The following is a 12,441-nucleotide window of genomic DNA, read 5'->3' as shown; positions in this document are numbered from 1 at the left end:
TTTCGCTTAAAGAATAAAGAAAGAGCTAATGTAACATCCAAAACGACCTTCGCTTATAACTCCAGATAAGAATTATGTAAGAGATTGTTTTATCACTAAAGAAAATATTTGTTTCTTGAAAAAAAACTTTGTTTTAAGAGGTAAATAGAGATGTTAAAAACAAAATTCTTTCGTAGATTTCACTCACAACTTAATTTTTTCACCAAGGATAGATACAACGTTAAACGAGGTAATTTTGGTGTTATAACAGATAAACATGTACAGCAATTTGAAAGAATATTAGGCGCTAAAGGTGTGCTAACAAATCCTGATGACATTGAGCCATACAATGTCGATTGCTTGAAGATGGTTCGTGGTAAGTAAAACATTTAATTGATGTAAAAAAAAAAACCTATCTAAATTTTAAAATACTTTGTTATAAACGTATCTAATATGCCAGAATTTATTAGGCTGTTCAAAAATTGTGTTACGTCCAACCAGTACTCCAGAAGTATCAGATATTTTACGAATATGTAATCAGGATAACTTCGCCGTATGTCCACAAGGAGGAAACACTAGCATTGTAGGAGGATCTGTGCCAGTGTTTGATGAAATAGTTATATCCACTAGTTTAATGAACAATATCTTGAAAGTTGATGATTTAGCAGGTAGGTGGTTGATGGTACACCATTTTGAATGTTGAATAGATAATAAAGATAGGTTTATAATCAGAGCATACTCACTTCTCTTCCTTTAGTAAGTAATTAATACGATAACGCATCAATAACTCAGTCAGAATAATTAGGCTAATCAGCACCCCCTTAATCTTTTCGATTGTGTACCTTACAGGATTTATGTCGTCCTTGGGTGAGACTTATCAGGTGTTTAGGACCACATATTCCAATAAAATAACGCTTTAGAAGTAAACTTATTCTATCTCACGGAAGAACTCTTCATCAAATTCTTCTAGAAAAATGTTTCCAGTATAAGTTGTAGACATATTTAATATCAGAGGATTTATTTTTCAATAAAATCAAAAAATATTCATTGCATTGCAAGATATAGGAACTAAAAATACGAAATATAAGTTAGATAAAAATCATGCTTAACGATCTAAAAATTCCTATTTTGAACTATTCAACTACACAACGTTATTTACGGAAAATTCCTCAGTATTCTGCCCAGTTCCCCAACACTGTAATCGTTTCTGTAATGTAACAGAAGTTTTTTCTTGAAATTCTTTAACAAATCCAATGGTGTCCAATTTTTAAGTTCTCCGAGCGCCAGTTTTCACTGATTAGTCCTAATTTTCATACCAAATTCACGAATTGCCCGCATTTCGCTTCTCAGTAGTGTTAGCTATTTCAGTGGCATAAAGTTACTGTATGAAAATAAACACATAAGAAGATATTAATTATAACTAAATCTGTGAGCGCCAAGGAATGCTTTTTGAATTTTACTTAACTTTCAAAGAGTGTACGTGCTTTTCAATTTTTGGGGACAAAAAGTGGTTTCGTTTAGTTGTAACTTTTTTCGTGACACCACATATTTAATTTGAAAATTCGAAAAGGTAGTATTATGAGGAACTAAGAAAATATCAGATTCTTTTTTAGATTAGCTATTATGTACATATTTTTATTTAGTTTATTTAATTTTGAGAATTTATTTAAATTTCTGTTATTATTATTTTTTGATCTACATATTTAGATGAAGGGATTCTTGCATCTCCTGTAACAGTTTGCACTTGATTCCGTATTTTCCATAGTATCCTTTCTTCTGTTTTAATGTATATAATAAATAGATGAAACACAATAAACATAAAATACATTACACTGCTCATAAATTACATTAATAGAAATATATTTTAAAATTATTATTTAGTGGCCTTGAAAATAAGACAATTTGTGTGAAAGTATTTTACTTGCAGGTACTATAAGCTGTGATGCTGGTTGTGTATTGGAAAGATTAGATGCAGAACTAGCTAAACACGGACTGATGATGCCTTTAGATCTTGCAGCGAAAGGAACATGTCAAATTGGAGGTAATATCTCAACATCGGCCGGTGGGCTACGAGTACTCAGATATGGATCAATGCAGGCTAATACTCTTGGACTGCAAGTGGTGAGTATCGATGCTAAGGGATTGCACTATGAAAAAGTATTTATAAGGTAAATATGTTTATTTATTCATATATTAATATTCATAAATAAGTCCTTCTTGTTATTTAGTAGATTCCTCTACTTACAGCAAGGTGTACGGATTCCGTAACGATACCTTCCTTGGGTTCACAAGAAAATGATTCTTTAACTGCAGCTATAACTTCTTTTCTAATGATTCTAATCATTTCAGGTACTTGCTGATGGTTCAGTATTAGATCTCATGAATGCTTTGAAGAAAGATAATACCGGTTATCATCTTAGACAATTATTCATTGGCGCCGAAGGAACTTTAGGTGTTGTGACAAAAGCTGTCATACAATGTCCTGTTAGACCTCAATCCACATGCTTAGCATTCTTAGGTGAATAAATTTTCTGTAATAAAATTCCAAAAGTGAAATAGTGTAGTGTTTAACTAGTTTTCACAGAAATATTCTTGAGTGCACCGCTAGGTGAATTTTCTCTGGCTTTCATAGTATGCCAGACTATTTGCTTGTTGGCTTGTTGCTGCGTAGTTTTTTTCAGTTTATTTTTATTTTTTAAGTTTCTCATCAACGGCTTCGAAGATGTTCTTTAAACTTAGTGTGCTAATTAATTGTAGATATATAATTTTTATTTGAAACATTTCCCGCTGGATAATTCGAATAAGGGCTCCTGAGGGAAAAGGGAATCCCTTTGTGAGAGGGACCATAAAGGGTTTATGTGTCATTTTTCCGAAATGTACAGAACCTTTTGTTTACTGTTAACAAGTGCTAAAATTGAATTTAAAGAAGATTCTCATTACACAATGCATTTTTTACTATCTCGAAAATTTGTTTAAAGCGTTTTTGTAAAACTTCGAATGTACGTTTCTTACACATTGTCATTTTTTTCTTTCAACATTTTTCTGAGAAATAGTAAGAGAAAGTCGTGTCAGTGTTCACAATATTATTGATTTTTATCCATAGGTATGGACGAGTTTTCCAATGTTCTGTCTACTTTTCAATTGGCCAAGAAACAGCTGTCAGAGACGTTAAGTGCTTGCGAAATGATGGACGCTGTAAGCATGGAATCAGTGGTCAACAATTTAAACTTGAAACGATTATTAAGTACTGCTTATGAATTTTATATGATTATTGAAACGCAAGGTTCAAGGGAAGATCATGATAATGAAAAGATGGAAGGTTTTTTAGAAAAAGCTATTACATCTGGTATCATCAAAGATGGTACATTCACCTCTGATCCAGCAAAAATAAACGTAAGTTTATAGTTTTTGTAAACTTTAGTAAATAATTATACTTGTAACGAAAATTTTGTAAGGTTATATTATCTATAGAAAGCAGAACTTGATAAAAGCAAGGTATGTGCTAAAAATGAATATAGGAAAGATATCAGGCAATTTACATCATATCTCAAGCCTAGTCTATTTTGTGTAGATCAAATTATCAATCAAGATGGCTCTTAAATACTAGATAGTTTTGTGCATTTTAAACTTTGCTGCCCTTGTGAAGCGTGCAATATTTTACTGTAAGCTAACGTGAGTTTTTTTAAAAAAAATTTGCACACAACCATTAGAGAGTCGGTTTTGGATTGTAATAATTTCAGTAAAATTTTGTTGTTTAAGTTGTTAGAAGACGAACCAAGACGCGAATTAAACGAACACGGAGGAAATGGTCTTCTTCGGAAAGGTGATATGAATTTGTCCAGAAGCGGAAAAGTTGTTGGACGCTAGGTAGCATGCGCTAAATTAAGGAAACTGTTACAAGTTTTCCGGCAAATGAATGTATTTGTATTAACATTGCTTTATTTAATTAGGAAACTTTATTTCATTTATTAGTTACCAGTTTTACCTCTTTGCCAACAGAATTGGCTAAAAAGGGTATTAAAGAAAAGGAATACTTACATACACAATGTAGTGTTAACGAGTAACCAAAAATTATAAAATTGATTTTTTTCTTTTACTGAAGCCTTAGCTTCAAAAAAACGTTGTGAATTGTTTTTCTAGAGATTCTTCTTTTTTGGAAAAAATAAAAACTTATAACATAATGTGAATAATTGACATTGTAGAATTTATGGCAAATAAGAGAACGGATATTAGAAGCGTTAACTGTGGGGCATTATTCATACTCGTATGATTTTACATTACCTCTAGACAAGTATTATGAAGTTGTGCACGTGCTCAAGAAAAGATTAGAAGGTACTAATGTTGTATCAGTGACAGGTTTTGGCCATATTGGTAAGGACAAATTTTTAAAAATATATAGATTTATTTCTCTACAAACTTGAACACTAAATATGTATATTATTAATTTCAGGTGATGGTAACATACATTTGAACATACAATCGAAAATGTTTGACCATGAGATTCAAAGTCTCATTGAACCGTACGTGTTCGAGTGGATATCAGCCCAAGGTGGTAGTATATCTGCGGAACATGGTATCGGCTTTAAGAAAGCTGAATATCTAGCCAAATATGGGAAATCTCCGGAAGCTGTCAATATTATGGCCAAAATTAAATTAGCACTAGATCCTAAAGGTATAATGAATCCATACAAAATATTTGTATAGAAGGGAACATTTATACTTCAAACAAATCATAGGAAAGTCATTGTTTTGTTAAGGTACTCTCAAGACAACCCAGGGTACTCGTTACTTAATAAAAACTTTTGCCGCTTTCCAAATCTCCTTCCCATCTCCAAAATATGAATTTGCGAGACCTATAAATTTATACAGTTTTTACAAGTAAACAAAAATTGTACATCCAATTTTAACAGTTTAATGTATTAGGCAAAAAAAACAAAACATGTTATTAAATTAGGCCTACAACTATGAAGGATAAGTTTAAAGAATCTAGGAAATTCACTTCACTGTTAAGTAAAGCAAAACAAAAAAAAATTATACCTTAACTTGTGAAAAATAAATAGCTTTCAAATTTCAAATAATTGTCGCTTAATTTAGACTGCCTAATAAAAGCTAATAAAAATTGTATCCTAATTTAGTCATTAGGTTATGACTGATTGGCCGATCTATTCCATTGTTTAGTTTGTTCGGATCGCAGAAATAGACTTACAATTCCATGGCAGTAATAATTCTTAGCTGAACAATTCTGCCCACCCGACGGATATAAACCAGATCCAAGAAGCAGGCAATCATGACCTAACCAGGGTAAATTTTGAATCATGAGAAACGAAATGCGTCATGAATCTACGGATGAAAATGGTTTATATACCTGTCTGAGGTGTGTGGGCTTTGTAAAGCTCAATTCTGCATTAATATAATGCGCGAACAAACATCATATATTCTGAAAATCACTGCTTCAAACCTCAAGACCTTGTCAAGGCGGAAATTGAACATTTTTTCTTTTTGCAATGAAGTTACACGTGTGACTAGCGTTCCCTAATTCAGCATACCATCAATACGGTAAATCGCGATGATATTGAATGGTGAATCAATTCTCTCAAAAATGTACGAAGAACGAAATAATAAACGTTATTAATCAATGTAATTAACTTAACAAAAAAATCAATTTGAAAAGTTAGAGGTCCGATTGGTAAAGTGCCATTAAATTATAATCTTGCAAATTAGGATTCTCAAATTATCGATATTAATTGGTTGGCTTATTTAGAAATGGAAATGTCGTGTTTTACTCAGACAACGCACCCTTGAAATATAAATATGTTATCCTGCTATTTAGTTCAGTACATCTCTCACAAACACAACATTATATTTTTGTCAGTATGTATTCTCTTATGTATTGCCAAATATTCAGATCGTACACAAGTATAATTACATGCACTACATTTATATGGTTTTTCACCAGTATGTATTCTCAAATGTTTTCTAAAATTTTCAGCACTTGTACATCCATAATCACATAGATTACATTTATACGGCCTTTCATATTTAGTATGTTTGCTCATATGTATTTGCAATTGATGTGATTGAGTAAAACTGTAATTACATTCACCACATTTATATGGTTTTTCGCCAGTATGTTTTCTCATATGTTTTTTAAAATTTTCAGCACGAGTACCACTGTAATCACATTCATTACATTTATAAGGCCATTCATATTCAGTATGTTTGCTCATATGTTTTTGCAATTGATGTGATTGAGTAAAACTGTAATTACATACACCACATTTAAATGGTTTTTCGCCAGTATGTTTTCTCATATGAATATTTAATGTGTTAGCAACTGCACAACTAAAATTACATTCACTACATTTATATGGCTTTTCACCAGTATGTATTCTCATATGTGTTTGCAAATTATATGCTTGTGTACTACTATAATTACATTGACAGCATTTATATGGCTTTTCGCCAGTATGCATTCTCATATGACGTTGCAAATTTGGTGATTGTGCACAACTGTAATTACATTCAGAACATTTATATGGCTTTTCGCCAGTATGTATTCTTACATGTCTTAGCAAATGTTGTGATTGTGTACAACTGTACCTACATTCAGAACATTTAAATGGCTTTTCGCCAGTATGTATTCTCATATTCGTTTGCATATATTGTACTTTTTTTCAAATTTAATTACATTTAATAAATTCCAATGACTTTAAATCACTATTTTCTCATGTGTACTCAATGTGCCAGTAAATGTAAAGCTAAAATTAAATGCAGTAAATGTAGGTGAATTTTCGGCGTTAAGTACTCACATATGCATTTTCGAAGCGGAACACTGGCACTCAACCGCTTCCACCCCATGAATACTTCTATTAGATGTTATGTTTAAAGTGCAAACTGGTTATGAAAAGTTAAAAGGCTTAATAATTTACTGTTTTTTTTTTTTTTGCACGACTCGTGGAGTTGAAATTACCGAAGACTGCCTCGTTCTGACTCAACAGCACTCATTTATCTACACTTGTTAGTACCTAATCTGCTTCTGTACAGAGTCCAACAATAAAGCTAAGATCATGTCTAATCTATAAAAAAAAATAAAAAATACTTTAGTACCTGGATTCTTAAATTGCTTTAAATAGTAGTAATTTATTTGTCAACTAAGTAATGAAATGTTTTCATACCTTGGACTTGAGGAAATCTGCTACCAGACTTCCTACTAACCCTTAGAGTCTAAAGGTTAGTGTGCACACTTAAATATTTTCTCTTCTCGTCGCCTCTCATTACTCCTCAAGGAAAAGTTACAGTAAATCTTGGGCCATCACCCTTCAACTAGTTAGACTTCCCTTTTCGATGGTATTAATAATCAATCGTCTGCTTCTCATTCACTTACAGCCTAATAATGAAAATTTGAAATTTTTGTAGTCTAGAAAGTGGCATCAAAAAATCAATCCCAAAAGCTGGAAGAATCTTACCTTGGTCCTTTTTACAAGAAATAATCTCTTTAAGGTAAAAAATATCAACGAAAATGAAAAAACAGTACTAAGGCACGAAAGTGGACAAATACTGTTGTAAACAAACCATAGAGGGAGGCCAAACTAAGGTCGAAATACCACCAGCATATTGGTATTAGGTATTAAGTAAAACGCCCACCTAATAATCTAAGATTAGGAATAATTAGAACGTACTCTTTAATGTTTAAAATATAATCTTTAAAACCAACTACCAGATTTAAAAGCTATAAGATAATGTTAAACTTTAGTAATCTTATGCTATAAAGGGGCTATTTGTAATTAGTTTTTACTATATTCACAGTATTTCCATCCTGTGCACAAAATCATGCCAGATCAGAACAGTTCCTAGCAACATTTAAGACAAAAACACAATTTAAGCACTGAAATTAAAATGAAGTTTTCACAAATGTAAATGGCATTAAACCCTACTATTTTCACTAGGTGCACAGGGAAACAGGAAGTACTGCTTTTGCTCCAGACAATTACAGTCCTCAATGAGGACACATTGCTAATTGACGTACGATTTGGTAGTTCTACAACTAGCGCTTACACAATTTATTTAGCTGTGCAAATTAGAAATGAAATTCAAGACTTCTTTGTATTTATATACCCAACCTAAAAGTTGCTACAATCGAAGTGGTTATAATTTAATAACCTTCTGCGTGTAGAATTCTACAACGCGCCGCATGTAACGCTACTGTAGTAGCGACAACGTTGGGCCCCTCTCCGGTTGAGCTAACCCAGACACACTATCATGTTTCATACTCTTATTAGTTATTGCTAATGGAGAAATCCAACGAACTTGGGCTACCATCACCATAATAAATTTTAATTTGTTTTTAGAGAAATATTTACTCGCCCAGCTTTTTTTTTTCGGTAGTCTAGTAATGCACTAAAAAAAAGCTCTGGGCGCCAATAAACTCATTGACACATCTTACAACAAAATTTACAGTCCTCTTGTTTATATGGATATTTCCTGGCACTATTCGCATTTTCTCTTTGCAGCACTACTAACTTGAAATTTCTGACATTACGAATAGAGTAATGCATCGCAAGACTGAGCTACTATTGTGTTCACGTCTCTCATACTCAAAACATACTTCGGAAGGAATTTAATTTTGTAATAATAGTTAATATTCCTTTATTATAAAACAAGTTCATGATATAGGAAAATAATCAAAGGGAAATGATAATCTTCAAACAAAAAACTGACAGAGAAATGCAATTATTACTTAAAAATTTAACTCGTTTATCGCGAGTATATTCAATACATGTTTTCAAATAAATATCAAGAAACATTACAACTATAATTTCAAATATACGGTTTTTGACAAGTTGTCTGAATTCTCATATAAGAGTTATGAACTACAGACACAAGTTATTCTGTTTTCATGCCGTAGACCGGTCGTGAATAGTTTTGCTCAAATTAATAGTAACTCCCTTCCGTGGAATAAGGAAGTTAAATACCTCGGGTTGGTGTTAAGACTGCAAATTAACTTTCACAAAACACCTAAACTCAGTGTGCGATAAAACGGTAGGAATTATGTGCAGTCTCTTTCCTCGTTTGGACCGCAACTCTAGCATAAGTTTCTTAATAAGAAACTTATTTACTATCTTTATATCCGTTCCGTACTCCTTTATGCAGCCCCTGTGTGGTCCCATACTTGTTTTACCAAATACGGGAAGTTCCAAAGAGTCCAAAACAAATGCTTAAGGTTAGTTGGGTCATATCCCCGATGGTCACCCATAGATTACATGCATGTAGCACTTGATGTAGCCAGCGTGTCTACATTTATCTATAACGCTACGGAAAACTTTGTAACTTCTTGTACCCATTGTCCCTATCCGCATATTATAAGTATTGTTGACTACAACTTAAGTTCTCTTAATTATAAAAAATACAAGCATAGAAGGTTTAAACATATCTTGCTTTAATTAACTGATGTAGTAATGTTTTTTTAGTATTAAGTTCGACTTATATCGATTAATGTAAATATTAATATATTGTGGAGAGTACATAGACACTGCAGCCTGAAACCTCCTATTATATATATTTGTATAAAAAAATTTCAAATTTTAAATAAACTTTTTCAAATCAAATCAAACCTTAACTAATAATTATTAAATTCACTACAATAAAAAACAGTTCTGTGAAGTCCGAATCCCAGCTAGTACAGCTAAGATAAACAGGACTAATATGAAAAGTATGCAACCTCATCTCAACCACCAACAAATCATTACTCGAAACTGTACAAAATGAAGCTGACTCCTTGGTGGAGCCAAGAGATTTGATACCGTAGAGTCGCCCGCCAGATGCTCTGCTAAATTTTGCTGTTCTTGTCGCCGGAATCCACAAAAGCTTAAATTCTGAGAAAATGCATCGAATTCTGATATACCATCTAGTTCGACGAAAGTTTCAAATAAAAGGAAAATATTATAGCTCTTTATGTATGCAATAAAATCTTTATTACCTTTTTTATTCCTCAAACCTCTGATGTTATAAGTCAAGATATTTAAAATCGCAGTTGACATTATAAATTATATGCTTCTGTACTAATTACATTCACCGCATTTATATGGCTTCTCACCAGTATGCGTTCTCATATGTGTTTGCAAATTATATACTTGTTTACTACTATAATTACATTCACTACATTTATATGGCTTTTCGCCAGTATGCATTCTCATATGACGTTGCAAATTTGGTGATTGTGCACAACTGTAATTGCATTCAGAACATTTATATGGCTTTTCGCCAGTATGTATTCTCATATGTCGTAGCAAAAGTTGTGATTGTGTACAACTGTACCTACATTCAGAACATTTAAATGGCTTTTCGCCAGTATGTATTCTCATATGTCTTAGCAAATGTTGTGATTCTGTACCACTATACCTACATTCAGAACATTTATATGGCTTTTCGCCAGTATGTATTCTTATATGTCTTAGCAAATGTTGTGATTGTGTACTACTATACCTACATTCAGAACATTTATATGGCTTTTCACCAGTGTGAATACTCATGTGAGCTTTCAAAGTGGAAGCAAGTGCACATCTATAAGTACATTCTGCACATTCATATGGTTTTTCGCCTGTATGTATCCGCATATGTCTTTTTAAAGACGAAAGAACTGTACTTCTATAACTACATTTAGTACATCCATATGGTTTTTCGTTAGTATGTATTCTCATATGTGTTGTTAATGAGGAAGGAAGTGTACAAGTATAATCACATTCGCTACATTTATATGGCTTTTTGCCAGTATGTAATCTCATATGAGTTCGCAAATTATCAGTACGTGTGCCACTATAATCACATTCATATGGTCTTTCTCTAGTAAGTAGATTCATACGTGTTTCCAGTGACCCTTCGGAATTACAACTATATTTAGATTCACTTTTCAAGTCTATATGCGAAGCTGTGGAACCTTCAGAAAGGTGCTCGCTATCAGTATCTTTGTTTGACATCCTGCCTAGATGTACGTGACAGTGTCTGATACTTGTGTATAACTTAAAAATCTTGAACAAGGAAATTATTCAGTTCAGTTCAGTTTGGCTGGAAGTATTCCGCCGGGTTTCACGAAAAATTAGTTGAATCTGCAACCGTCCGTCTTCTGTTTCATTATTACTAAATCTACCGGCAATACTTTGCGGAACTTGACCAGTCGTTATCACTCAAAATAACAGTTATCTAAAAAATAATCTGTTGGATATTGAGGCACCTAGTCTATCACAGTTGCTTAAATTTATATCGTCTGCAACTTATATTGATGTATTTTCAGGTTTTCAGGGACTGGAACACATCCGTAATCAATGGTGCAACAAGAGTTAGCCTTAGTGTTAATCTGTAAAAGATTTAAGTTTTTAGTAATTGGCTTGTTACATTCAAACAACAATGGTTAAACTAGCAATGAGTATAATTCTGAATTGAATTTTATAAACCTAGTGTCTAAGTTTTGTACATGGATGGGATGAGAAGTCGTAAGGCGTAAGAAAGTGGTACTTTACATCCGTGAATAATTGGGTAATACATGGGTTCGGCCATAAAGCTCAATCTGAAACAAAAGGACACTGTTAGGAAAAAAAAAATCAATATTTACACTGTATTTATTTGAAAGGTTTACAAAGAAAATATGGCCGACTACTCGCTCTTTATTTCAGGACTCACTCATCCTAAATTCAAGAGATGATTCGGCATAAATTACACTCCAATGACTATCTTTTTAACAAATTATAGGGCTTTAATGGATTCTCCTAAGTACAAATATATATCAAAGGAGATAAAATCAACAAAAATGAAAAAAGTTTTAACACAAAAGCACAATTTAAGCACTGAAATTATAATCAAGTTTTCACAAATATAAATGGCATTAAACCCTACTATTTTCACTGGATGCACAGTTTTACAGCAGCTGATAAACGGGCTACAGAGAAATCACGCAAATATTACCTGAACTAACCAATTCGATGCTGGATGATGGGAAATAAGTACTGATTTTGCTCCAGACAATTACTCCAAAAAAAGGCATTGCTATGTGACGTACGATTTGGTAGTTCCACAACTAGCACTTACACAATTTATTTAGCTGTGCAAATTAGACATGAAATTCAAGACTTCTTTGTATTTATGTACCCAACCTAAAAGTTGCTACAATCAAAGTGGTTATAATATAATATAATAACCTTCTGCGTGTAGAATTCTACAACGCGCCGCATGTAACGCTACTGTAGTAGCGACAACGTTGGGCCCCTCTCTGGTTGAGCTAACCCAGACACACTATCATGTTCCATACTCTTATTAGTTATTGCTAATGGAGAAATCCAACGAACTTGGGCTACCATCACCATAATAAATTTTAATTGGTTTTTAGAGAAATATTTACTCGCCCAGCTTTTTTTTTTCGGTAGTCCAGTAATGCACTAAAAAAAAGCTCTGGGCGCCAATAAACTCATTGAC

The 12,441-nt window shown here is 32.7% G+C and overlaps 2 protein-coding genes across 4 annotated transcripts; one reads left to right on the top strand and one right to left on the bottom strand.

The window, feature by feature from the left end:
- LOC141446776 (D-2-hydroxyglutarate dehydrogenase, mitochondrial-like) lies at positions 1 to 5,057 on the top strand. 3 transcript variants are annotated; one of them, XM_074113526.1, is made up of 8 exons: positions 1 to 355; positions 450 to 647; positions 1,907 to 2,100; positions 2,329 to 2,497; positions 3,083 to 3,372; positions 3,451 to 3,577; positions 3,620 to 3,651; positions 3,739 to 4,058. In XM_074113526.1, the coding sequence occupies exons 1-7, from the start codon at positions 151 to 153 to the stop codon at positions 3,643 to 3,645; spliced, it is 1,209 nt and encodes a 402-aa protein (XP_073969627.1). In that variant the 5' UTR covers positions 1 to 150; the 3' UTR covers positions 3,646 to 3,651; positions 3,739 to 4,058. The 3 variants fall into 3 exon arrangements, with proteins under 3 accessions (XP_073969627.1, XP_073969625.1, XP_073969626.1); XM_074113524.1 differs by lacking the exons at positions 3,451 to 3,577; positions 3,620 to 3,651; positions 3,739 to 4,058 and adding exons at positions 4,182 to 4,350; positions 4,430 to 5,057; XM_074113525.1 differs by lacking the exon at positions 3,739 to 4,058 and having other exon boundaries at positions 3,620 to 3,653.
- Positions 4,362 to 12,385, bottom strand: LOC141446574 (uncharacterized). The gene is made up of 5 exons (XM_074113116.1): positions 11,935 to 12,385; positions 11,427 to 11,539; positions 10,039 to 11,329; positions 8,952 to 8,969; positions 4,362 to 6,651 (listed from the first exon to the last, which is right to left on the bottom strand). Exons 3-5 carry the CDS (start codon positions 10,950 to 10,952, stop codon positions 5,823 to 5,825), a joined length of 1,761 nt encoding a protein of 586 aa, XP_073969217.1. The 5' UTR covers positions 10,953 to 11,329; positions 11,427 to 11,539; positions 11,935 to 12,385; the 3' UTR covers positions 4,362 to 5,822.
- Between the last annotated feature and the right edge of the window lie 56 nt (positions 12,386 to 12,441).

The sequence above is a fragment of the Rhodnius prolixus genome, unplaced genomic scaffold, assembly GCF_049639745.1.
Source record: "Rhodnius prolixus isolate KJV_2025 unplaced genomic scaffold, Rpr scaffold_7, whole genome shotgun sequence".
NCBI lineage: Eukaryota > Metazoa > Arthropoda > Insecta > Hemiptera > Reduviidae > Rhodnius > Rhodnius prolixus.
This window is presented reverse-complemented; position numbering and strand designations above follow the sequence as displayed.